The sequence below is a fragment of the Xyrauchen texanus genome, chromosome 21 (genome assembly GCF_025860055.1).
Source record: "Xyrauchen texanus isolate HMW12.3.18 chromosome 21, RBS_HiC_50CHRs, whole genome shotgun sequence".
NCBI lineage: Eukaryota > Metazoa > Chordata > Actinopteri > Cypriniformes > Catostomidae > Xyrauchen > Xyrauchen texanus.
In genome coordinates, this window is record NC_068296.1 from 30557945 (window position 1) to 30585771 (window position 27827).

Sequence of the window (27827 nt, forward strand, 5' to 3'; positions counted from 1 at the left end):
TCGTCACACAAAGTGAGCATGTTGCTTCAAAGGACTTGGAATATAGTGAATGAGTCTTATTGCTTACATTAATGTGCTTTTATTTAGTTTTTTGTCTTTACAGGATTTATTTGCATTGCAAATAAATCCTGTAAAGACTGAAAAAGTTCTCATTTTTATGTTGCACAGAAGAAGTTGAAGATATATAGCTACATGAGGGTGAACAAATAATGACAGAACCTTCATTATTTGGGAGTAAGATATCCCTTTAATAGACAGTGTTTTGTGTGAAGCCACCTTCCAAGGTTTCAGATTTTAAAGGCACCATAAAGTCATGTGTAATTAATTAAAACAAATTCAAGTGAACCTTAGAGATAAACAAAAGTTTAATGACTTCATAATCCTATCATACGATGAACAAATATATGGAAAGATTAAGTTCTTTTAACTACTCCATCAAAACATTTTGAGGATGGTGCAAGAATACATCTTTGTTACCTTCAAAAATTGACTAGTTGAAGGGATCTTAGTAGACAGGATGTTATGCAAACATTAAATTCAGACAGGCCTTGATGCCTTCCTACCTCCATATATTGCCTCAGAAGGCAGGATTTTTGTGCCTGTGGTTTGGGACGTGATTTTTTTTTTACTAGACAGTAGCATTTAAAATCATGCCTTTTTCTATTATATATTTGAAGTTGAAGATGGAGCACATTCTGTGCAAGAGGTCATTCTTCATTGGAAATGTAAAACTCATTTTATGTGAAGACATTGATGTATGCTTATGCATCTGGACCAGAAGTGGCTGTAGTTGCATTCCTCACTCAGACTTCTCTTGCTAATTCAAGCCAATTCCTTTTTTTTGGTGGCTCTCTAGTTTGTCAACTATACATTTTGTAAGATGGAGGTCAAGGTTAAGAAGTGTTTTATCATTGTTGACATGGCAGGTGTGTTTTCTCAAATACTGTAATAACAGTATAATGCTTTATCTGGGAAGGAAATATATGAGATTTATATTTGCTTATCTTGAAAAGGATTTCAGTAATCTGATAACAGTCAACAGGGACTTTAGAATCTCAATAATTGTCAAAGTGTTTATATAATGACTTAAAAATTAGTTGAATATGAACATTGAAAACTCAGAACCCTTTCAGATATTTTCATAAAGTTAGTTGAATTTTGTGACAAATATACAATTTGTGAAAGGGTTCTTCCTTCTGGTTTGATTTGGGAATGTCATGTGATTATGTTGACTATCCATATCACTGTCACATGACTTCTATACCCAGCTGTCCACTCTAGATTCTTGGATATCTGTTCTGCTGATAGGTGCATTAGTTAATAAACAGGACACCTCACCCTGTGCCAGGGAACCTGTAACACTTCATTACAAAACTCTACGTCTATACAACCCATCATGCTTCTCTAAAACCTATTTGTATGTATTAAAACAATAAAAGCTAGGTCAAATTATAACAATTTGAACAACCCAGCCATTGGCAGTCATGAGTGGCAAATCAGAGGCTCCAAGCGCTATTCTGACCCTGTAGATCCACCTGCATGTCACTCAGTGGGGCTAATGAATTTTGGCAGTGTCTTGTGACCTGTTAGAGTTGTTCGGGCACCACATTGTCTCGGTTTAAACATGGGCAAATTGACCAAAAAACAGGTAGAATACACCTTACTCAACGCTATATACACTAGCACTATTCTCAGCAAGGACATTCGGGTGGTAAGCCCAAAACAACAGCTGCAAAACCCCAAAAAAGTAACCCCTAAAAATAGAAACATTCCATTCTTATTTTTGATTTGGGAGTCCAAAAACTTCTTTTTACTTTTACAGATGCTGGGATGTTTTCTGAGTTTGTAGTGTAGAGTTTGATTGGCATTTGGAAGTTAGTATTAGTAGACTGTCTCTGTTTAAGAGTGGCAACTCTTGATACTACTCTCACCTCCCCACTCTCACACTTTCTGTAATGGGGCATTCCCAGTGGCTTTGTCCAATTGGCTTGCTGACCGTCAACCCCTGACTGACTCCACAATACTACTGCAAATTTCCCTGTCAGTGTTGGTCAGACAGAGAATAAGCTGGGGGAGAAAGAGTGAGTTTGTTAATGAGAGAGTAATTGAGACACCATACACCGTACAACTGCAAAGGGAAACAATATATAAAGGTAGGTAAATGTCTTGTGTTCTTGGACATTTTTTTGACAGTACATTTCTCCCTGTATTGCATCTAGGAGATTTGCTTTATGTCAGAGACAAACAACAAAGTTGACAACTTGGCAATTCTCTCAGATTGGTGTGGAAATTTTAATACAGCTGTTTATATATTCAGCAGTAAAATTGGAGTAGTTGTAGAATTGACAGTAGCCTCTCAGTGATTGTTGCTTGGCTTTCTAAGATCATATTTTGTTACAGTGAGGGATTTCAGCCTTTCTTTTTGGATACCAATTTCATGTACAGGGCTTTGTGTTAAAATCGGGTGTTTAAAATGTCATAATATGATCAACTCTGAAGCATTAATGCTAAGAATTATTTTAAATAGTTTTAATGAGTGGATAAGATAAAGTTTATGAAACCATATAGTATCTAAATATTCTCCTTCAGATTACTTACTTACTTGCTTAATTACTTGCTCAAAGCACTGAAATTTGGAAGCTCATTGGAGTGTTAGTTTGTGTGTATGCTGACCCCTATATTAGTTTTAAACCAATGCAACAGCTGCAGTTGCTGGTCATGAGATCAGAGTGTCACTCCACTCAAAATGCCATGGTTAAGATAGTATCGCATGATAAAATATAGCAAGACGTTGTGTTTGTGGGTTAAAGACAACAGCCTTCCTTTAGGACCAGTTGCATCAGCAACCAAGATAACCAAGAGTGTGTAACATATGTACTATATGTATTTCTATTTATTTAAGAGTACATGCATTACAAAGACTTAATTGATTGAGATTTTGTCATCCAAGCTGTTGGATTGATGTGTAATGTTGTTCTAAACCAATTATTGGCTGACTTTGCCAGTAATGTTTGATATGTTGTGATAAACACTGCTGGTGTACTATACGCACTTTGGATAGCCTTCAGACTGCTCCTCCCAACATTACTATGGGAATAATGTCTGTGTGTGTGATACTAGCGGCATTCCTGCAACGTTTCAGGAGTCAAATATGTTAATGGGACACCATTTCGCTGAGGAGCGGGCCACGGTATGGTGGGCTCGTAGTTGAGACTTGTTGATATCGCTATAGATAGGTTGTGATGCCATTAAATAAATGTTCACTCCTACACACTAGTGAGATTCTGTTTGGAAGAACAGGAACATGTAGACCATGACTTAATGATAAGAATGAGTCTGATGTTATGGATAAGATAAAAATATATGTAAATATATGTTTATCTACAGTAAACCTTTATAAAAACATATTTTGTCCATGCAGTGTTCCCAAAATGTAAAGTATGTGGACAAATTAACCAAATTAACTTGTATGTATGAATGTCATGGCATTACATAGCAAAATATAAAACTATGTTGTTAGAACTTTTCTCTGAACTAATTTCACTTTTCTTAGCCATTTTTTTTTTGTACAAACAATGACCAATTTGGTATTTAAAATGCAATAAAAGAATACACGTTTTGCATTATGACATATCTGAAATATATTATGAGAATAGGCCAAAAGTAAAAATGTCGAGCTATGATATTTTAAGTTCCTTGATGGGGTGCTTCCAAAATAAATGCAAATGCAGAAGCTGTTAGAGAGGACACAGTTTGGATTTGGGTCTGTAATTGAAAGGCAAGACATAAATCTTTTTTTTTTTAGAAAATCAGTAATGCACCATGCCATAAATATCAATTTTCCATAATTATATTTTCTTTGAATAAGAGTAATATGCTTCTAATTTGTATTTTATCTTCTGCTGTTGTAGCCCTTCTGCCTCAAAGTTCGACATGTTGTGCATTCAGAGATTATATTCTTCTTACCACAATAGCACAGAGTGGTTATTTGAGTTACTGTAGACATTGTCAGATCAAACCAGTCTGACCATTCTCTGTTGACCTCTCTCATCAACAAGTTGTTTCTGTCCACAGAACTGACACTCGCTGGATGTTTTTTGTTTTTGTCAGCATTCTGAGTAAATTCTAGAGACTGTTGTGTGTGAAAATCCCAGGAGATCAACAGTTACAGAAATACTTAAACCAGCCCATCTGGCATCAACTTAAGCTCCTGACCCGTATCTGCATGATTTTATGCACTCCATTGCTGCCACACGATTGGCTGGTTTAGATAATATCATTAATAAGTAGATGTACAGGTGTTCTGTGTTCAGGTGTTTTGTAAGCTCAATAAAGCAAATCTCACCCCTGTACACCCAGTTTGCAGCAAAATGAAAATTCTGTAATAATTGAATCAACCTTATGTTGTTAAAAACCCAAATTACTTTCTTTATTCTTTGGAACACTAAAGGAGTTAAGCAGAATGTTTGCCTCAGCCCCAGATTGGGTTACTTCAACATAAGTACCAAAGTATCAATGAATCAGAATGAAAACTCTTCTTCTGTGCATCCAGATATTGCAGTCTCAGACCTTTTCTGAGAATCCCAGCAATGCCTTCCCCTCATTGTCCTCTTACAAACAGACAATTGACAATGACCATGGGTGACCTCAAGTTTTTAACGAGGGTTTGTTTTGTTGAGGAATACTGAATGCAATATTTTGGTGAGCCATCTCAGCATTCATCACAGTATTTGTGTTTATTTTGGACCATTGTATCTTGTGACTCATACTTTATCCTTGTGTCTTTGTTTGGATTAGGGATGCACAAATACCCATGAAGAGAACTGTTGGGGCTTATGGCAGTGTCCAGTCACTGTCATTAACAAGTGCCTATTCACATTCTAAATGATCTTGTGACTGTATTGAATTAAAAGCTATAGAGTAACGCCTCTATCCACCGCTGCCCTCATAAGTGACTGGCTTGTGTGATCAATAGGATGTAATTGAACAGTGGAGGTAAAAGCGGTTGGCTTGAATCTGAGGCTAACTCAATTTGTATTAATTGCATTTTTTTGTGTGGATAGAGCTTGTTTGAAAGGGTCTATGCGATGACATTTCTCTACTGTTTTATTAGTCAGCAGCATATGTGCAATGTGCAATCACATAATTATGTGCATATGGGTTGCTAATTTCAGGACTTCTGAATTTCTCATTGATCTCTATTAAAGCTGCTGTTATTTATAGTGTACCACACAGAAAATATCACTGAAATAGGTTTTCTAAGACAGATCTCCTAGTGTCCAAGAAACACTCTCTCCCTGTATATCTTTGTGTTTGCCAGCATCAGGTCTTTTAGGTTTTAGAGAGGGCGTGTGGCTATGTTTACATCTTAAAACGCTTACAGCACCCTTTAGCATGAGAACTCTTACATTAAAAATGCTTAAATACTTTAAAAAATACTTTTTGGCCTTTCAAGTATATCAGATACGTCATAATATAGAAGCCATTATTAGCTGAAGTCAAGTTTAGCTGATGTGTAACCAGCTAGATTATTTCTGTCATAACAGCTTTTGTAGGAGCTCTGGTGTTAACAGGTCTGTTATTAAAGAAGCAGATGTGGGTCTGGGCAGCACGTGTTTAAATTAAAGATCAGATATGTGCAGCACCATTCCTGTGCTCTGTCCCCTCCTCTGGACACATAGCAACACTAGGGAACAGCTGCCTCTTTCAGTCACATACACAAACAAATCTACACACAGATATGCATACACGGGCATAGACATTTTATCTTAATAAATTAATTTATCAATTAATAATACTGGTCTTATTGAGAACGATTCATCCATGCATACTTGCTATTTTATAAAAAAAAAACGTTTGCCTTCGTAATCTTTAATCAAAATGTCATTACTTGCTTTTCCGGTGATATGACTGACTCTTCTCTGCTGACATATGCAAGCCCGCGCTGCACTTAAGCCAAGTTTTAAGTCAGTTTTAACTCCGCTCCTTCAAGAGTCATGTATGCAAACCTGGAATCGAAGCAGCTAAAACTGGCTCTACACTAGCTAATTTTTCCAATGATTTTCAGGTGTTAACTTCAGAAACATAATCATCGGCCAGGTAGAGGGATACAGAGCACCCATTTGCACCTCTCTGCAAGAGGTGTTAATCATTTGACCGTTGGGACTCCCTGATGAGTCAATGGCTTCAAGCACTGAAAAAACGCATGTTTTGTTTGAAAAAAATCTATCTGTAATTGAGAAGAACTGAAAAGATTACAAGCTGATCAGAACATCTTTTTTTAATCACACTCTGCTGCATATCATCACAAATGCTAATTCAAATCCATAGTGATTCTGTCATTCTATAGGAATAAAGAAAAAGCAACTAATCATGGATACAAATAATTTTGACAGACATTTGACAGTTTTGGTGCATTTTAAAGTATAACCTTGTGAAAGCCAACCGAACCATGAAGATAATGCAACATTGTATTATATGCAACTATTTTAGCCCCTGTTTCTGAACAATCAAGCAAGCTACAAGTCTGAAAACCCCCCAAATCACTCTATTGCAATTGCTGTTTTACACATGTTGTTATTTTGGGAAGCTCCACATGACAGGGATCAGAGAGGTATAGTTACAGTGAGTCGTTATGTGTGTCACCCCTCCACCATTTTCAGTCGGCATGTGTGTAATACCTGTGACAGTAGAGAGCAAGATTTCAGCATAACAGTCTGCATGTGTGACACCCTTGGCCAAAATGAGTTGTTTTGAGTCTGTTAGTGTAGAGCCAGATTAATGCAGAGATGAAGAGGTGTATTTTTGTCTGTTTCCCCCCCAAAACACTTTCCCTTACCCAAAACTACCTTGGTTACGTCCTCGATGGCTTGAATTTAAATAAAGGAATAGTAGCGAATTTGTGGTTGTGTTTGAGACATTTCATGCCTGAATGCTTCCAGAGACGACCATATCCGAGCGGACCGCGAGATGAATGCTAAAAAAGTAGCTGGAGTTTTGTATATTTTTTAATGCAGGCATCTTTTGGAGGTATCTTGGGTTGTACAGCACAAATAAGTGTTCTTTTTTTCTTTTTATACATATTTAGTGTATTGTGATTCAAAACATTGAAATATTGTAATTGTTTACTTGCTTGTTTCTCATTCATCTGCACTGGACTTGCACAACAGCTCCAGTCTTGTAGTAAGCTATGTGCTCTGTGTGAGTTTGTGGGGTGGTTATGTATTATTGATGTCAGTTAGATCATCATTCGGTTCTCCAGAAAGTGGAAAACGGGGCTGGTATTGAGATCGCTTCTCAGTTTCCCTGAATCTAGCATGACCACGAAGCTTCACAATGGAAAGGGTTTGTGTGTTTTTTTGTCGACTGCAAACTTGCATCCAGGTCTGCCTCCATTCCGGTATGCAAAGCCCATTTTCACAAATTGTGGGTGTTCAGTGAATAAGATGCCGCTTTTTGCTAAAATACCACACTCAAGATGGTGTGACTGTTTAGTGAATTAACCCCTTAGTCCAGTGGTTCCTAACCCTGTTCCTGGAGGCCCCTCAACACTGAACATTTTGTATTTCTCCATTTTCTGACACACCCAATTCAGGTCTTGGAGTCTCCACTAAGGACCTGATGAGTTGAAACAGGTGCATTTGATTAGGGAGATATCCTAAATGTGTAGTGTTGGGGGCGTAACAATTAAAAGATGGGAAAGGAGGTAGCTGGGACCTGCTTGACAAACACGTAGACATTTATTTCTTAAACAGAACATAAAACAGCTTCACATGCTGCTTCCCTGCAGACACACCTAACACACACACACAACTTCATGCATCTCTCTCTCTCTCCATCTGCCGCTGCCTCCTCTCCTTAAATACTCCCACAGCACCTCACTGGAACGCGAGACCGATGTGGTACACAGGTGGAACTCATTCACCACTTATCTTTCCAGCCTCGCTCTCCCCAGGTGCCGCTTGGCCCTGCCCTGCTCACCACAGAGGGCCTCCAGGAACAGGGTTGAGAACCACTGCCTTAGTCACTTCATGCATCTAACTGATCGTATTGCTGTCCAATTGGGTATGCACATTTGAATTTACACTTGGCCACAAACATATTTCTCAACAAAACACATATTAATCTTATCTGCAGTGATCTGATATTTTGCTGCACTTGATGGGCTAATAAAATTAAAACAGAAGTTGGCTAAAATTGCTTTGATGATTGTCGTAGAAAAGGCAACAACTGTGTGCCACATTTTCTGTTGTCTTTGGGCTCCCAAACTTCTGTATGCTAACATAGTTCCATTTACGAGGAGTAAAGTTTTCATATGTGACCTTACCAACCAAATGCATTTACACTTGCAGACTCTCATCTTGTATGCATCTCAAACCACCTCCTGAGCGATTGGCAGAGGTGGACAATGTACAACTCCATTACTTGAGTGAAAGAACAGATACTACTGGTCAAATATGACTCCATTACAAGTGAAAGTTGTAAAGACAGATATTTACTTAAGTAAAAGTACAGAAGTACTTGGTTTTAAAAGCACTTACTGTAAGTATCAAATTTTTATGTCAAATTTCCAAGTTTTTATGTCAATGCATTGTTTTATTATTGTTGCATTGTTGTATGCAATACTTACAATACCTTATGCCTCTGAAGCAACTTCTGAATACACTAACTAGCTTCGAGTATCTGTGGAATAAAGAGCTTTTAGAATGTTACAAAACCTATAGAAATTAAACAACTGAATTGACAAAAAAGCCATAATCATCTTAATTTTTTTATTTAACACTCCTACCCACCCCCAAAAAAGCAGCATGGTGGTCTCACACAGGTCTGGCAGTGTGCACACATCTATGTGTATACATTCATCCACATTTTAATCAAGTGGACAGTGAAATTGCTGTAAATACAGACATGACCACACACCTTGGCTGTAAGTCCAGGACTAGAAAAGACTGTTTATGAAGCTGTTTCATACCTATACATGATAACTGTTGTCTCTGGTTCAGCGGCAGCACCAACACAGATTTGAATGTTCCGGTATGATTTATTTCAAAGGTTTAATAGACAGGCAAATCGTTATCATTTAGGAACGAGATTGAGTGGGTGTTTGAATCGAGATCGCAATCTTATTATGATTTAATTGTGCAGCTCTACACATAACTACAGTAATTATACAAGGTAACAACAACAACAACAAAAATAAAAAATAAAAGTTACAAGATATTAACTTATTTAACTCTTAAGCTCATTTAAATTTGAATTCATGCTTTTACATGCTAACTAACGTCATTGTCGAACCTTACCTATGCGTTAGCGGTGTATCCACAAGGCTATGGCAACTTGCCGGGCAAATCCATAAAATAAACATTTGACCGACCATACTGCATACTGAAAACTTCAGCTCTAAAGCACAGATCATTTCAAGCTTTCACAAGAAATTAAAAGTTTACATACCACAATATGCTTACGCAGGTTAGACGGCGAGATTTTGAAGGCTGTGATATGGTTAATTTTAGGCAAACAAAGCAAACATTTAAAATGAAACAAATCTTTAACATTTTCAGAAAACTGGTACATATTTTCAAAGTATGGCCATGGGTGCGCAGTGCACACTACGCAGGGGAACTGCCGTCTCCCATTTTGCCAACTGAACAGTGTTAAAAAATGCTGGGAAATCCTTGAACTTCACGACACGTGACCCTACAAGAGTGATTATTGAGAGGCTGTCTGTCACCTGCAAAAAACAATCACGTTTTAGAGAAGAAATAAAATCATCCACTGATTTTCAAAACTGCTACATAGTAACGACTTTCTACTCAAGGATATTGATAGAAATGTAGTGGAGTGAAAAGTACAATATGTGTCTTTCAAATGTAGTGAAGTTAAAGTCACAAGCTTCCAGAAAATATTATACTCAAGTAAAGTACAGAAAAGTGTACTTAATTACAGTACTCAAGTAAAAGTATTTTGTTACTGTCCACCTCTGGCGACTGGTATATTTCTGAGTTCTGTGAGACGTCTGTGCATGCAACAGTTTATTAAAAGTGACTGAAATCTGCATGATGTGACAGAAAAACGAGAAAAAAGACACCTGCTAGTGCTGTGTTATGTGTTTGCTTTTCTTGTGTAACAGGTTATGCAGTGTGGGTGTCTGAGTCCATTAGAAATAACTGCCTGCTGGTCTACAGATTTCTTAATGCTGGTTATGCACTATTACGGCCGAGACAGATATTGGACACCATCGCCAAATGAGGAATGAGAACCATGCAGATTGAGAGAGGACCCCGTTTGCGGTCCTAGTAACCTGATAGTAACTTGATCTATGGTGGTGGGACAGGAGAGTGAAGTAGGACATTCTTTAGACATTTGAATCCCTAACCCTAATTATTAGGGTTATAACATTCAGCATATAACTAATTTAATTATACCTTAAATTATGTGGCTTGTTGAGGAGAGGTGTGCTATTACTTTTGTAAAAGATCAGCCTAACAATATTTGCCTGGATGATAAAACAGGCAAAAAAAATCCATAGACCTTTATTAAAGTAGGGACCTAAGCCAGATCTAAGGATCGAAATATCTGGTCTGGTCTCTTCTGACTTAAATACCACCTAGTAACCTCCCACAATGCCCTAGCATCGTGGCGATTTTTGCATGGGCAAGCACATTTTCTTACAAAAATGCAAAACTCTAGTTGCTGTTTTGTGTCACTGATACAATTTGTTGTAGGATCAGTAGCCTGCTTTGTTTTATACATCAACAGCAAGTTTTAGCCAAAGCTCACTTTAGCTGTATTCCATCTATTTTATATATATATAAAAAAATCCATAATTTGGATTTTCTATGGCATTGATCCTGTATTTAAACGCAATCACTAATTGCTTTATCTTACAAGCCATTTTGCCTGATGGCATCTGATATTGTACACCTGCTCTAATTTCAGACTTTGACAGAGAGGACAGTCATGGGAATCCAGAAGCCAGAGATTTACCCGTAGGTAGCCACGTGTTAAAGCACCACCACCTCCAAGTCAACGTGAGATGGGTGTTGCATTATATTTATATTGTCTCTGCCTTGTTTGCCACCTCAAATATAGGTAAACGACAAAAGGAGTTCTCCCCCCTCAGACAGGCCTCCTTTTGGCCCTCAACACCACAACCACTCCACAGACGAGCAGGAAAGTCCAGAAAGAATTGTGAGTACCACAAACACAATTCCAAGCTCTACATTAACTTGGCAATGAAGCAATGGGAGTCTTAAACCTCTCATAATATTTATCTCACAATCTTTTTCAAGGTTCAAAAGGAAAAGCTTCATGCAGAACTAAAACAAGTTTTGAGTCAGAAGAGAAGCCAGCTTAGAGACACTCACTCCACCCTCATAGATATGGAGGAACCCCCACAGAAGGACAGTAAGAATGAGGTAAAGGTCAAAAACTATTTGAACTGTTTTCAAAATCATCTTAAAAAAGAAACAACAAAATTAAAACAACCATTTTGCATGCTTTGGTATACAAAAATGCTAGCCACTCCAAGCATAAATTAGCTTTGTAAAGTTCATAGTTCTTGGCAAAACCATTTAAAAAGCTGAAATATTTTTAACTGAATTGGTAGACTTGTTTCTCCTCAGTGTTTGTCATTTAATATATGGGAGTGTTTTATTTTTATAAATATTATTTTTGTAATAGGTGGAGAAGGATAGCCAGCTGTCAGAGCTTGTGGAAGTGGTCGTTGAAACGCAGGCTGAGGTTGGAGCTAGTGGGTACAGTGTGGTGGGTGGAGGGGAGCGAGGTATCTTCATCCAAGAGGTCTTGAAAGACTCCCCAGCAGCGAAGCACCTCAGTCTACAGAAAGGTACCTAGGGACTGTATTTTACATTACAAAGTACAATGTCATATTCACTAATTGTCCTTGAAATAACAATTAGGATAATCAACTTTAACCATAATCTTCAATCTACACCATTTCCATTACTCAAGTCATTTTGATTTATGTCATGATGTAATACTAATGTATAAAGACCACATTCATGCAAGTTGTGAACAATTTTAATGTGTAATTGCAGGAGATCAACTGCTAAGTGCAAGAGTATATTTTGATAACGTGAAATATGAGGACGCATTAAAAATTCTTCAGTGTGCAGAACCATACAAAGTATCCTTCTTTTTGAAGAGGACTGTGCCAGAAACCAAAGTCAGCATACGTCAAGGTGCACAAAATCTTGAGCTCAGAGGACCTAAGGCCAAGATGCAAAGGATGGTACATAATGAAATATTGATATATAATTTAATAAATTTTGGCTACCCTGCTGAAAAGCCCAGCATTGCTGGTCACAACCTTATGTTGTGTTTTGGGTGCTGGTCCCCCAGCATGGATGCTGGTGTGCTGGTGTCTCCACCAGGCTTTTAAACTAGCGTAACCAGCTTCATCAGAAAGACAAGGTTGGTCAACCTGCTTCACCAGCTAGGATTTGCTGGTGAAAGTATGGCTATGCTGGTCCACTAGCACCAAACCAGCACTAACCTGCATAACCAGCTTAGTCCCGCATGGGAATTGCATGCTTGTTAAGCTGGTCTTTTTATCAGGATATGCAATAATCACCTTTAGTATTTTTCAGTGAATTATCTGTATTTAACTCAAGTAACTATAACATCAGACACTAGAAGGAATTATCTTTTTTTTTCTTGCAGAGTGTCAAAAGTGTGAAACCATTCAAAGCCAAAAAAAAGAGAGGAGGAAGATTTGGATTGAAAAGACTGAAAGAGAACAAAAAAGCCATAGCACAAGCAGACACAGACATTGAAGGCTCATCTGGCAGATCAGGCCTCAGTCCTGTTGATGTTGAGTTTGTATTCCCAAAGTTCAAGATGAGGAAAGGTGGAAAGGCCACTACAGATGGATCAGGACAGCTGGAGGGAGTGATCACTAGCAGTAGGAAGAAGAGGAAGATCAGATTTCCGAGGATGAAAGCAATGGATGCTGCTGTAGGTGAAGGGAACATCAATGTAGATGTTTCAACATTTGAGGGAGAGGCAGAGGTTTCTGGATCAAAGCTAAAAGCCAAAGCGAAAGGTCCAAAATTTGGAATTAATTTGCCTAAAATCAAAAAGTCCAAATTAGATATACAATCTTCAAATGACAGCTTTGAGGTGAAAGGACCAGAAACCAAATTGAAGCCTCCATCGGCAAATACTGATTTCAGAATGATTCAAGGCAATGCTGAGGCTAATGTGCCTAATCTTGAGATCAGTGTTAAAGTAAAGGAAGAGGGCCCTGAGATTAAAATGCCTAGGATGAATCTGGATGTGTCAGACTCAAAGATGACAATGCCAATGATCAAACTGCCAAAGGTTAGGCTGTCTTGTCATTCAGATGAATTTGATGGAGAGGCAAGTAAGAAAATGTATACATCTGAAAATAAATTGAAAATGCCCACAATTGACCTCAAATCACCTAATGTGGATTTGGACTTGCATTTCCCAAAGACTAAGGGCACAGCTGAAATCAAAGATGTTGAAGTTCCTCACCCAAATGTGAAAGGGAAAAAAATCAGAACAGCAAAGATTGACAAATCATTGACAAAGCTAGACTTTGATGCAAAAGAAAAAATTGGAGATTACATTGATGGATCCATGGTAAAACAGCACAATATTTCTCTCCCCAAACTTGATATTGCAGAGCCAAAGATAGAGACATCAGATGTGAACATCAATCTTCCTATATTAGATCTCTCATTACCAAAAATGACTGCAAAAAACACTGATAGTGAGGGGCATATAAGTACTGGAGTAAAATTGGAAATGCCAAAAATAACATCTCCTGAGGGTGAAATCGGAGTCAAAAAACCTGCAACAAAAGGTGAAACATCTCACATGCCATCAATTGACATATCATTGCCAAAAGTAACAGGCGCAGGTACTGTTGATATCAAACCGCATTCTGAAAAAACTGGAAAGATCAACATGCCGAAACTCGACATTTCCTTACCAAAAATCGAAAACAACACAAAAGGAGAACTCAATGTGGAAGGTCCTGAATTTAAAGATGGGAAGTTTCAGATGCCTTCTTTTAATATAACCTCAGCAAAGGTTAAGGCAGAGGCAGATGTCTGTCTGGATGGAGAATCCAAAAAGGGGACAACATTTAAAATGCCAAAATGTGATATTAAATTACCACAGATGAAATCAACAGGGGCTGAAATCATTAGTGAAGGTAATAAAAGTAAGGGGGCCAAGTTTAACTTGCCTCAAGTTGATCCGTCTCTATCCAAGATAAAACTTCCAGAGGTGGATGCTAATGTTGCGGTTCCCAAGAGTGAACAATCCAGCATACCATCTATAGATCTCTCTCTCTCCAAAGGAAAAGTCAAAGGTGATGTGGATAGTAAAAGCTTGAAAAAGCTTGAAATGCCCAAATTTGATGTAACCCTACCCCAAATGACAAATGAAGGAGACATAACAGTTGATGGTCAAACCAAAACAGGTAGAAAGATTCCAATGCCCCAAATAGACATTTCACTTCCAAGGATTAAGAGAAGAGAGGTGGAAATCAATGCTGAAGGACCTGAGGTCAAAGGAAGCAAGGCCCACATGCATTCCATCGATATTTCTTTGCCTAAAGAAAAGACTGAAAGAAAGACTGCTCCTCAGATAAAAAGAGGAAAGTTAAAAATGCCATCAATTGAAATCTCCCTCCCAAAAGGAAAAGCAGACACAGACATTTGTCTTGAAGGCAAAACAGCAGAGGGAAGAAAATGTAATGTTCCTAAATTTGATGTTAGCACATATTCAGAGGGAGAAATCAGTACTGAGGCACACAATATCAAAGGTGGAAAGTTTTCCAAGCCCTCGGTAGATATCTCTCTACCAGAAGGAGGAGCAAGTGGATATCTTGATGTTGAAGAGCATATAGGAAAAGGAAAAATTGAAATGCCCAAATTTGATATTCCTTTGCCTAAATTCAAGGGCGAAGTCGATGTTGAAGGTCCTGATATCAAGGGTGGAAAATTTCAGATGCCCTCTGTAGATATCTCTCTACGAGGAGGAGGATCAGGAGGAGATCTAAATGTCGAAGGGAATGCAGGAAAAGGAAAAATTGAAATGCCCAAATTTGATATTTCTTTGCCTAAATTAAAGGGTGAAGTCGACATTGAAGGTCCTGATATCAAGGGTGGAAAATTTCTCATGCCCTCTGTAGATATCTCTCTACCAAGAGCAAGAGCAGGAAGAGATGTAGATGTTGAAGGACATGCAGGAAAAGGAAGAAAATTTGAAATGCCCAAATTTGATATGTCCTTACCTAAATTGAAAACATCAGGGGGTGAAATCAACACCGAATGTCCTGATATCAAAGGTGGAAAGTCTAAAATGCCATCAATAGATATCTCTCTGCCTGGAGGAGGAGCAAGTGGAGATCTAAATGTTGAAGGGAATGCAGGAAAAGGAAAATATGAAATGTCCCAATGTGACATTTCTTTGCCTAAATTTAAGGGTGAAGTCAATGTTGAAGGTCCTGATATCAAGGGTGGAAAGTTTCACATGCCTTCTGTGGATATCTCTCTGCCAGGAGGAGGAGCAAGTGGAGATCTAAATGTCAAAGGAAATGTGGGAAAAGGAAAATTTGAAATGCCTAAATTTGACATTTCTTTGCCTAAATTAAAGGGTGATGTCGATGTTGAAGGTCCTGATATCAAGGGTGGAAAGTTTCACATGCCCTCTGTAGATATCTCTTTGCCAGGAGGAGGAGCAAGTGGAGATGTAGATGTTGAAGAACATGCAGGAAAAGGAAGAAAATTTGAAATGCCCAAATTTGATGTGTCCTTGCCTAAATTTAGGACGTCAGGGGGTGAAATAAACACTGACTGTCCTGATATCAAAGGTGGAAAGTTTCAAATGCCATCTCTAGAGATCTCTCTACCTGGAGGAGGAGCAAGTGGAGATATAAATGTTGAAGGGAATACAGGAAAAGGAAAATTTGAAATGCCTAAATTTGACATTCCTTTGCCAAAAATAAAGGGTGAAGTCGACGTTGAAGGTCCTGATATGATGGGTGAAAAGTTTCACATGCCCTCTGTAGATATATCTCTTCCAGGAAGACGTGGAAGTGGATATCTGAATGTCGAAGGGCATGAAGGAAAAGGAAAATTTGAAATGCCCAAATGTGACAGTTCTTTGCCTAAATTAAAGGGTGAAGTCAATGTTGAAGGTCCTGATATCAAGGGTGGAAAGTTTAACATGCCATCTCTAGAGATCTCTCTACCTGGAGGAGGAGCAAGTGGAGATATAAATGTTGAAGGGAATACAGGAAAAGGAAAATTTGAAATGCCTAAATTTGACATTTCTTTGCCTAAAATAAAGGGTGAAGTTGATGTTGAAGGTCCTGATATCAAGGGTGGAAAATTTCACATGCCCTCTGTAGATATCTCTTTGCCAGGAGGAGGATTAAGTGGATATCTGAATGTTGAAGGGCATGAAGGAAAAGGAAAAATTGAAATGCCCAAATGTGACATTTCTTTGCCTGAATTAAAGGGTGAAGTCAATGTTGAAGGTACTGATATCAAGGGTGGAAAGTTTCACATGCCATCTCTAGAGATCTCTCTACCTGGAGGAGGAGCAGGAGGAGATCTAAATGTCAAAGGCAATGCGGGAAAAGGAAAATTTGAAATGCCTAAATTTGACATTTCTTTGCCTAAATTAAAGGGTGAAGTCAATGTTGAAGGTCCAGATATCAAGGGTGGAAAGTTTCACATGCCCTCTGTGGATATCTCTTTGCCAGGAGGAGGAGCAAGTGGAGATGTAGATGCTGAAGAATATGCAGGAAAAGGAAGAAAATTTGAAATGCCCAAATTTGATGTGTCCTTGCCTAAATTTAAATCATCAGGGGGTGAAATCAACACTGAAGGTCCTGATATGAAAGGTAGAAAGTTTCACATGCCATCTCTAGATATATCTCTGCCTGTAGGAGGAGCAAGTGGAGATCTAAGTGTTGAAAGCAATGCAGGAAAAGGAAAAATTGAAATGCCCAAATTTGACATTTCTTTGCCAAAATTAACGGGTGAAGTTGATGTTGAAGGTACTGATCTCAAGGGTGGAAAGTTTCGCATACCTTCTGTAGATATCTCTCTGCCAGGAGGAGGAGCAAGTGGAGATCTAAATGTCAAAGGCAATGCAGGAAAAGGAAGAAAATTTCAAATGCCCCAATTTGATGTGTCCTTGCCTAAATTTAAAACATCAGGGGGTGAAATCAACACTGAAGGTCCTGATATCAAAGGTGGAAAGTTTCACATGCCATCTCTAGATATCTCTCTACCTGGAGGAGGAGCAAGTGGAGATATAAATGTTGAAGGGAATGCAGGAAAAGGACAATTTGAAATGCCCAAATGTGACATTTCTTTGCCTAAATTAAAGGGGGATGTCGATGTTGAATGTCCTGATATCAAGGGTGGAAAGTTTCACATGCCTTCTGTAGATATCTCTCTGCCTGGAGGAGGAGCAGGAGGAGATCTAAATGTCAAAGGCAATGCGGGAAAAGGAAAATTTGAAATGCCTAAATTTGACATTTCTTTGCCTAAATTAAAGGGTGAAGTCAATGTTGAAGGTCCTGATATCAAGGGTGGAAAGTTTCACATGCCCTCTGTGGATATCTCTTTGCCAGGAGGAGGAGCAAGTGGAGATGTAGATGCTGAAGAATATGCAGGAAAAGGAAGAAAATTTGAAATCCCCAAATTTGATGTGTCCTTGCCTAAATTTAAATCATCAGGGGGTGAAATCAACACTGAAGGTCCTGATATGAAAGGTAGAAAGTTTCACATGCCATCTCTAGATATAGCTCTGCCTGGAGAAGGAGCAAGTGGAGATCTAAGTGTTGAAAGGAATGCAGGAAAAGGAAAAATTGAAATGCCTAAATTTGACATTTCCTTGCCTAAATTAAAGGGTGAAGTTGATGTTGAAGGTCCTGATATCAAGGGTGGAAAGTTTCACATGCCTTCTGTAGATATCGCTCTGCCAGGAGGAGGATTAAGTGGAGATATAAGTGTTGAAAGGAATGCAGGAAAAGGAAGAAAATTTGAAATGCCCCAATTTGATGTGTCCTTGCCTAAATTTAAAACATCAGGGGGTGAAATCAACACTGAAGGTCCTGATATCAAAGGTGGAAAGTTTCACATGCCATCTCTAGAGCTCTCTCTACCTGGAGGAGGAGCAAGTGGAGATATAAATGTTGAAGGGAATGCAGGAAAAGGACAATTTGAAATGCCTAAATTTGACATTTCTTTGCCTAAATTAAAGGGTGATGTCGATGTTGAATGTCCTGATATCAAGAGTGGAAAGTTTCACATGCCTTCTATAGATATCTCTCTGCCTGGAGGAGGAGCAGGAGGAGATCTAAATGTCAAAGGCAATGCGGGAAAAGGAAAATTTGAAATGCCTAAATTTGACATTTCTTTGCCTAAATTAAAGGGTGATGTCGATGTTGAAGGTCCTGATATCAAGGGTGGAAAGTTTCACATGCCATCTGTGGATATCTCTTTGCCAGGAGGAGGAGCAAGTGGAGATGTAAATGTTGAAGAACATGCAGGAAAAGGAAGAAAATTTGAAATGCCCAAATTTGATGTGTCCTTGCCTAAATTTAAATCATCAGGGGGTGAAATCAACACCGAAGGTCCTGATATGAAAGGTAGAAAGTTTCACATGCCATCTCTAGATATATCTCTGCCTGGAGGAGGAGCAAGTGGAGATCTAAGTGTTGAAAGGAATGCAGGAAAAGGAAAAATTGAAATGCCTAAATTTGACATTTCCTTGCCTAAATTAAAGGGTGAAGTTGATGTTGAAGGTCCTGATATCAAGGATGGAAAGTTTCACATGCCTTCTGTAGATATCGCTCTGCCAGGAGGAGGATTAAGTGGAGATATAAGTGTTGAAAGGAATGCAGGAAATGGAAAATTTGAAAAGCCCAAATTTGACATTTCTTTGCCTAAAATAAAGGGTGAAGTCAATGTTGAAGGTCCTGATATCAAGAGTGGAAAGTTTCACATGCCTTCTGTAGATATCTCTCTGCCAGGAAGGGGTGGAAGTGGATTTCTGAATGTTGAAGGGCATGAAGGAGAAGGAAAAGGAAAAATTGATATGCCCAAATGTGACATTTCTTTGCCTAAATTAAAGGGTGAAGTCAATGTTGAAGGTCCTGATATCAAGGGTGGAAAGTTTCACATGCCATCTCTAGAGATCTCTCTACCTGGAGGGGGAGCAAGTGGAGATATAAATGTTGAAGGGAATGCAGGAAAAGGAAAATTTGAAATGCCTAAATTAAAGGATGATGTCGATGTTGAATGTCCTGATATCAAGGGTGGGAAATTTCACATGCCTTCTATAGATATCTCTCTGCCTGGAGGAGCAGCAGGAGGAGATCGAAATGTCAAAGGCAATGCGGGAAAAGGAAAAATTGAAATGCCCAAATTTGACATTTCTTTGCCAAAATTAACGGGTGAAGTTGATGTTGAAGGTATTGATATCAAGGGTGGAAAGTTTCGCATACCTTCTGTAGATATCTCTCTGCCAGGAGGAGGAGCAAGTGGAGATCTAAATGTCAAAGGCAATGCAGGAAAAGGAAGAAAATTTGAAATGCCCCAATTTGATGTGTCCTTGCCTAAATTTAAAACATCAGGGGGTGAAATCAACACTGAAGGTCCTGATATCAAAGGTGGAAAGTTTCACATGCCATCTCTAGAGCTCTCTCTACCTGGAGGAGGAGCAAGTGGAGATATAAATGTTGAAGGGAATGCAGGAAAAGGACAATTTGAAATGCCTAAATTTGACATTTCTGTGCCTAAATTAAAGGGTGATGTCGATGTTGAATGTCCTGATATCAAGGGTGGAAAGTTTCACATGCCTTCTATAGATATCTCTCTGCCTGGAGGAGGAGCAGGAGGAGATCTAAATGTCAAAGGCAATGCGGGAAAAGGAAAATTTGAAATGCCTAAATTTGACATTTCTTTGCCTAAATTAAAGGGTGATGTCGATGTTGAAGGTCCTGATATCAAGGGTGGAAAGTTTCACATGCCATCTGTGGATATCTCTTTGCCAGGAGGAGGAGCAAGTGGAGATGTAAATGTTGAAGAACATGCAGGAAAAGGAAGAAAATTTGAAATGCCCAAATTTGATGTGTCCTTGCCTAAATTTAAATCATCAGGGGTTGAAATCAACACCGAAGGTCCTGATATGAAAGGTAGAAAGTTTCACATGCCATCTCTAGATATATCTCTGCCTGGAGGAGGAGCAAGTGGAGATCTAAGTGCTGAAAGGAATGCAGGAAAAGGAAAAATTGAAATGCCCAAATTTGACATTTCTTTGCCAAAATTAACGGGTGAAGTTGATGTTGAAGGTGCTGATATCAAGGGTGGAAAGTTTCGCATGCCTTCTGTAGATATCTCTCTGCCAGGAGGAGGAGCAAGTGGAGATCTAAATGTCAAAGGCAATGCAGGAAAAGGAAGAAAATTTGAAATGCCCCAATTTGATGTGTCCTTGCCTAAATTTAAAACATCAGGGGGTGAAATCAACACTGAAGGTCCTGATATCAAAGGTGGAAAGTTTCACATGCCATCTCTAGAGCTCTCTCTATCTGGAGGAGGAGCAAGTGGAGATATAAATGTTGAAGGGAATGCAGGAAAAGGAAAATTTGAAATGCCTAAATTTGAAATTCCTTTGCCAAAAATGAAGGGTGAAGTCGACGTTGAAGGTACTGATATCAAGGGTGAAAGGTTTCACATACCTTCTGTAGATATCTCTCTGCCAGGAGGAGGAGCAAGTGGAGATATAAATGTCAAAGGCAATGCGGGAAAAGGAACATTTGAAATGCCTAAATTTGACATTTCTTTGCCTAAATTAAAGGGTGAAGTCAATGTTGAAGGTCCTGATATCAAGGGTGGAAAGTTTCACATGCCCTCTGTGGATATCTCTTTGCCAGGAGGAGGAGCAAGTGGAGATGTAGATGTTGAAGAACATGCAGGAAAAGGAAGAAAATTTGAAATGCCCAAATTTGATGTGTCCTTGCCTAAATTTAAAACATCAGGGGGTGAAATCAACACTGAAGGTCCTGATATCAAAGGTGGAAAGTTTCACATGCCATCTCTAGAGATCTCTCTACCTGGAGCAGGAGCAAGTGGAGATATAGATTTTGAAGGGAATGCAGGAAAAGGAAAATTTGAAATGCCTAAATTTGACATTTCTTTGCCTAAATTAAAGGATGAAGTCGATGTTGAATGTCCTGATATCAAGGGTGGAAAGTTTCACATGCCATCTCTAGAGATCTCTCTACCTGGAGGAGGAGCAAGTGGAGATATAAATGTTGAAGGGAATGCAGCAAAAGGAAAATTTGAAATGCCTACATTTGACATTTCTTTGCCTAAATTAAAGGGTGAAGTCGATGTTGAAGGTCCTGATATCAAGGGTGGAAAATTTCACATGCCCTCTGTAGATATATCTCTTCCAGGAAGAGGTGGAAGTGGATATCTGAATGTCGAAGGGCATGAAGGAAAAGGAACATTTGAAATGCCCAAATGTGACATTTCTTTGCCTAAATTAAAGGTTGAAGTCAATGTTGAAGGTTCTGATATCAAGGGTGGAAAGTTTCACATGCCTTCTGTAGATATCGCTCTGCCAGGAGTAGGAGCAAGTGGAGATATAAATGTCAAAGGCAATGCAGGAAAAGGAAAATTTGAAATGCCTAAATTTGACATTTCTTTGCCTAAATTAAAGGGTGAAGTCAATGTTGAAGGTCCTGAAATCAAGGGTGGAAAGTTTCACATGCCCTCTGTGGATATCTCTTTGCCAGGAGGAGGAGCAAGTGGAGATGTAGATGTTGATGGACATGCAGGAAAAGGAAGAACATTTGAAGTGCCCAAATTGGATGTGTCCTTGCCTAAATTTAAAACATCAGGGGGTGAAATCAACACTGAAGGTCCTGATATCAAAAGTGGAAAGTTTCACATTCCCACTGTAGATATCTCTCTACCAGGAAGAGGAGAAAGTGGAAAAGTAGATGTTGAAATGCAAGCTAGAAAAGTAGGAAAGTTTCAGATGCCATCTGTTGATATTTCTCTACCAAAAGGAAACAAAGAAGGATGCCTTGATCAGGATGAGGATTTTGAAAAAGATCGAAAGTTTCATATAACCAATGTTGTTATCTCTCTTGCTAAAATTAAACAAACAGAACATCAACTTAAAGTTGAAAGTACAGATAAGAAAGCAAAGATTTTCCATTTGCCGGATGTTGACATCTCTATACCTAAAATAACCCAAGATTCTAATATTGAGGCCAAAGCTACTGGTGGAAAAAGTAGTTACTTAAATGACCCTAAGGTGACTGAAGGTGGAAATATTAAGCTACCTACGGTGAAAATACCAACTGTTGATATATCTGCTCCTAAAGTTGACCTGGACTTCACTCTTTCAAAGGGAAAAGGTGGTGATAAGGAACATATTGAACTCCTCAAAGCAGAGGGTGGGAGGCCATCATCTGGGGCAAGTTTTGATGTTCCAGACGTCTCTGTAAAAATGCCCAAAATTTCGCTCCCTAAATTTGGCAAAAAATGTAAAAGTGTCCACAAAGAACTAGATAGTACTGGCTTATCTCTAGATTTGAACACGGAGAGAAGATCACCATCGGTGGAAATGGATGTCACAAATACCAGAATAAAAATTCCATCCATTGGAATATCCAAAAAGAATGTTGATATAAGTGGGCCAGAAACTGAAATGAAGTTAAAAGCAGATACTGGAGGACTTACTCAACCAGAAATCCATGTGGAAGATCCTGAAGACAAGGTTAAATACAAGCTCAAATTCCCTAAATTCAAGACATTTACTTCCAAAGCAAAGCTCAAAGACACAAAAATGGATATGTACTTGGACACAAATGCTGGGGAAAGGGGCAACTTCAAAACCCCCACACTGGATAACAAAGGAAAGGTAAAAATGCCAGCAGTGGAAATATCATTGCCAACAAAACATTTTTCAGAGTGTGAGGTTTTGCTTCCAAAATCTGAGGTTGATGTATCTGAAGAAGATACCAGAGGTCCTGAGGGCAGCTTAAAAATCCCTAAGATGCCAACTATTGATATATCAGTTCCTAAAGTTGATTTAGATATTTATTTGCCAAAGGTAAAACTTGATGAATCAGTGGACTCAAACTCTACTGACTTAAATAATCATAGTAGTAGGGGTACAGTAACTTATCCCAATATAAAAATCCCTAAAGTAGATATTTCACTTCCACATAGAAAAACAGGAGATATGGATAACCTTGAGGGTGAATGTGGCATGTTCAAGCAACCAAAAATTACAGTTCCCTCAGTGGACATAGCTTTACACAAAGGGAAAACAGATGAAAATTGTCCTTTAGAACTGGAAATTGGAGGAGGTGGACACTTGAATATGACAGATGTTAAGATACCAAATGTTGACATATCACTTCCTCTGGGGAAAACTAGAGACTATGATGCCCCAAAACTAGAAGCTGGAGGACATGGGAGTGCATTCAAGAAGCTAGACATAAAAATTACAGATGTTGATATATCCCCACCAAAAGGGAAAATAGGACAAATCAATGTACCACAAATAGAAATGAAAGGAAAAAGAGAAAAAATTCAGATGCCGAAAGTTGATATTGCCGTTCCTAGAGCAAGAATGTCAGACTCTGATGTTCCAGAGCTGGAGTTAGGAAGAAGTGGTAAATTAAAAATGCCAGCAGTGGAAATATCATTACCCCATGTAAAAACTGACACATCTAAACATGACTTCGAAACTAAAGGTAACAAACTGAAAATGCCAAAAATGTCAATGCCCACTGTGGACATATCATTGCCACATGGAAATACAGGAGAAACTGATGATCTTGATTCAGAAATTAGAGTAAAGGGGGGTACATTAAAAATTCCAGACATCACAGTGCCTAAGGTAGATTTATCACTACCTCATGGAGGGAAAAGAGAAATTCATGCACCAGTCTCAAAGGTAGAAGGTGGAAATGTAAAGATGCCAACAGTTGATATATCACTTCCTAAAATAAAATCAAAAGATATAATTGTTCCAGAACTTGACTTTGACAATGGGCCTGCCCAAGTTAACACTGATAAAAAGCAGAGTGGTAAAGTCAAAATCCCAAAGATTGGGATACCGCTGCCTTCTATGTGTTCACATGAAGCCAACATCAAATCATCTCAGGTAAAAGGTAATTCTGTAACAGCAGACTCTGAGATAGAGTATGAGGGCCCACGAATGCCAAAAGTGAAAAAAGCAGTGTTTGTTATGGTGAATCCACAAATAGAGAGCTCTGCTAGTGTAGGTGGTGAAGCAAGTGCAGAAATTGGAGATGAGAAGCTCAAGTTGCCAAAGATCAAGCCAAGTTTTGGCAAGTCTCAAACAAATGAAAAATGGAAATCAATAAATAGTGAAGAAGATGTGGAAACTGAAGAAAGGCCAAAGACTGGTAAGCTGAAGTTGCCCAAAGTCACTTTTTCATCTGGGAAGACAGGATCATTTGATGTAACACAAGGTGGGTCTGATGTTGGAACAGGTCCAAACCTAAATAGGGACAAAGTTGAAAAAGCAATGTTTGGAAAGCTTAAATTGCCCATAGTAGAGTTTTTCTCACCATACTCAAATGAAACAGGTGAGAAAGAGGATATGGAAACAAGTATGAAACTTGCCAGGATGGAGACCTCAGGGGATGGCAAAGAGAGCAAGGAGACAAAGACAAAACCAGGCAAAATGTATTTTCCCAGTGCCGAGAAGAAAACAGGGATGGATGAGGAGATGGGAGAGATTGGTACTTTAGTATTCTCAAAAGCTAGGACTGAAATGTTGGCAGAACGGGAGAGATCAGAGTCCCCAATACCTAAAGTTTTAGCTGGATTCGTCTCAGGAAAGAAAAGTGAAGAAAGAGAGGAGACAACATGGTTCAAAGTACCGAAAGTCACCCTTAGTCCCCATTCTACTGGAATCCTTCACATCACACCAGAAGGGTCTCCAAGGGGAAGTAAGTCCTCTCTTCCATGTTCTAGTGAAGAAACCTCTGGAGGTTTCTATGTGAAGATGCCAAGCATAGAATGTTCAACCCAGGAAATGTCCTCAGAGCATGTTACCAAAACAAAGGAGGGAACTATTACTGTGGTGAAGAAGGTGACGAAGTATACAGAGTCAAGTAGCAGTTCAAGGCTGTAAGCATCTGAATCACAGAACTGTGATATGCAATATGTAGCTAAATGATATATATATATATATATATATATATATATATATATATATATATATATATATATATATATATATATATATATATCATACTGCATTTATGGGACAATTATTTTCATTTTTCTTGCTAAATTTAACCTATTTAAAACAAACAAAACATTGTAAAGTGACCTTGAGTATTGTGAAAGGCACTATATAAATACAAATTATTATATTATTATATAGAATATTATATTTATTGTAAATCTTAATTTATGTTTTGTAACTTTGCCAATCTGTATGACACTTTACATTGAATTGACATATTTGTAAAGATATTTCCAAGATCACATATATAGACACAGAGATAATATTTGTTGTAGATAATACACATACAGCATACACATAAATCTGTGAAGAATATTCAAACAAATGCAATGATGTTGTTAATTTTTTTTCCTACATTTTCTTGTGCAGTCTTTTTTATGCCTGGTTTGTGGTTGTTTTTATGGAATTTGAACAACGTGGGTTGTGTTTATTGAAGATACTATTAGAACTACATGTTCTATTTTCTCATATTTATATGCATGACCTGTACAGATTATAAGACTAAAAAGCAAAACTTTGATGTTGAGTATGTGTTTATTTCTAAGATTGAAAAAATATAAGTAATAATACAATATGATAGACAATATAATAATCCAAATTTAAAGGTTTTCCTTATCCTTAATGTATTCTTGGGATTGTGATATCATGATATAATTCTCTGTTCATGGGAAATGTTCTGAATTCTTGTGAATTGCAAACATTGAGTGTGAAATATTTTATTTTATTTTCAAAATTAACTCTTGTGTTAGTCATGGAATTAGCCTAAAATGCTAGCAGTATTATTGTATTTGTATAGTGTTTAAAAGGGAGGTTTTAGTACTGAAATGCAAGTACTGCATGTTTTTAATGTTGTGTTGCTTTTTTGAAACACAATTATTAAGATACTTATCGAATGCAAAAATGACAGAATACTCAAATAAAATATTAATTTTGGAAAATTAATTTCATTTTTCATTTTTTATTTGACTGGGACACAAAATAACCCTATTTGTTTTGCTCAGGTTTGTGTAAATGTACATGGAGTTTAAAGTATTTTTCTTTTTTTACATTAATTTCACACATGTCTGGTACAAATACCTGTATATGGGCTTGTTTTAATGAATACAGCATATACTACTTTATTTTAAAGGAGGCGGGGAACACAACATGTGAGGGGCACATTGTAACAGGACCATTTGACAGCTTAAAATCCCCCTCTATAATCTATTTCAAATACATACAAGGAAAACTCAAATAATACAACGTCCCCCCTCTGTGCAACTATTTAGACCTGGCTAGTCACTTCTGCTCCATGGCTAGCTTAGCATTTTAAGAATATGTGTGTTAAGTTATTTAGTGTTGGTTTAAAAGAAACATAATTTATATTCAATTTAAACTTTCTCTCTTGAAACTACAGTGTATTAACACTGTGCCAACCTACCCCACAAATGCACAGTATAACTCATAAATTATTAATTAACATTAATAATTAATATAACAAAGGTCATAAAATATTTTGTAACATTGAAAGTATTTGCTTATACCTAAGAACATAAGCATTCATATGCACCTAGTTGGGCTATCTTGGTGTTTGTTCGACTAAAGACATTCAGTAAAGAATGAAAAGTTTGCCAACCAATGCCAGTCTCCCCTACAGACCATACAGGTATGATGCCCATTAAATGTAATACATAGGTCTAATTGACTAACAACACTAAGTCTTTACAGTAGTCTAGTATACAGTATATATATTGTGAATTACACATTTGCTTGGCTAAAACAATGCAAATGTAGGACTTTATAATTAGAGGGTGAAAGATAAAACCAGATAAAAACTTTTGCCGAAATCGGTGACCTTTCGAAATATGTGACTAGAGGCCGCTGTTCAGTAAGTTCGTCACCGTGCACAGACAAGTGAATCGAGAAACAAGTTATGCAGTTATATCATATCTAGCATTCCCATCTCAATCGGTAAGCCATTTTTTCATAATGTATATCATTAATATAACATGTACAAAACATGTAAATATATTTTACAAAGATAATTGTGTTAAACAGACATATTTTCAAATGACCATGGTTGTGTCTCGTTTGGAAGGATGTCCTCTGGAGGTCGCATTTGTCCACCGCACATCATTGAGGCTGTCTCCCATAAAAGCGAGTAGGACACTCTGAATGCAGCCTTCGAATGCGACCTTCTTTCATGGCAATTCGGAGGATGCATGAGGTGTATCCTTCGTGGGCACTCACAACCAACAATTCTTTGCTTTAACAGAAATGTCTAAAAAAATATGCCAATTTGCTCATAAATATGATGTTCAAACACAAGTAATGTTACTTTCCCAAGTTGAAGTATCTTGGTAGATGGGGCAGAGTATATAATATGTATTATTATATTAATTATATAATTAAAATAAAGTATTAGACTAAACGTACACCTGTAAAATCTATTTTATTTCTCTTTACATAATTATAACTCTCCTAAAATGTACCTCATACATTCCTTTCTAAAGGGACTTTGT

The 27827-nt window shown here is 38.0% G+C and overlaps 1 protein-coding gene across 1 annotated transcript; it reads left to right on the forward strand.

The window, feature by feature from the left end:
* Positions 1-880: 880 nt before the first annotated feature.
* Positions 881-25298, forward strand: prx (periaxin). The gene is made up of 11 exons (XM_052152224.1): positions 881-926; positions 1971-2153; positions 10939-10988; positions 11092-11190; positions 11292-11417; positions 11683-11848; positions 12060-12253; positions 12685-16014; positions 16180-16963; positions 17132-19240; positions 19550-25298. The coding sequence occupies exons 1-11, from the start codon at positions 881-883 to the stop codon at positions 25207-25209; spliced, it is 12747 nt and encodes a 4248-aa protein (XP_052008184.1). The 3' UTR covers positions 25210-25298.
* Positions 25299-27827: the final 2529 nt, after the last annotated feature.

What these genes read in the sequence shown, in the direction of transcription:
- prx (XM_052152224.1), top strand. Translation starts at nt 881, where the DNA reads ATGGAGGTCAAGGTTAAGAAGTGTTTTATCATTGTTGACATGGCAG. An exon ending in AGGCCAAGATGCAAAGGATG is followed by an intron (nt 12,254 to 12,684) that starts GTACATAATGAA and finishes TTTTTCTTGCAG; the next exon opens with AGTGTCAAAAGTGTGAAACC. An exon ending in TCTGCCTGTAGGAGGAGCAA is followed by an intron (nt 16,964 to 17,131) that starts GTGGAGATCTAA and finishes CAGGAGGAGGAG; the next exon opens with CAAGTGGAGATCTAAATGTC.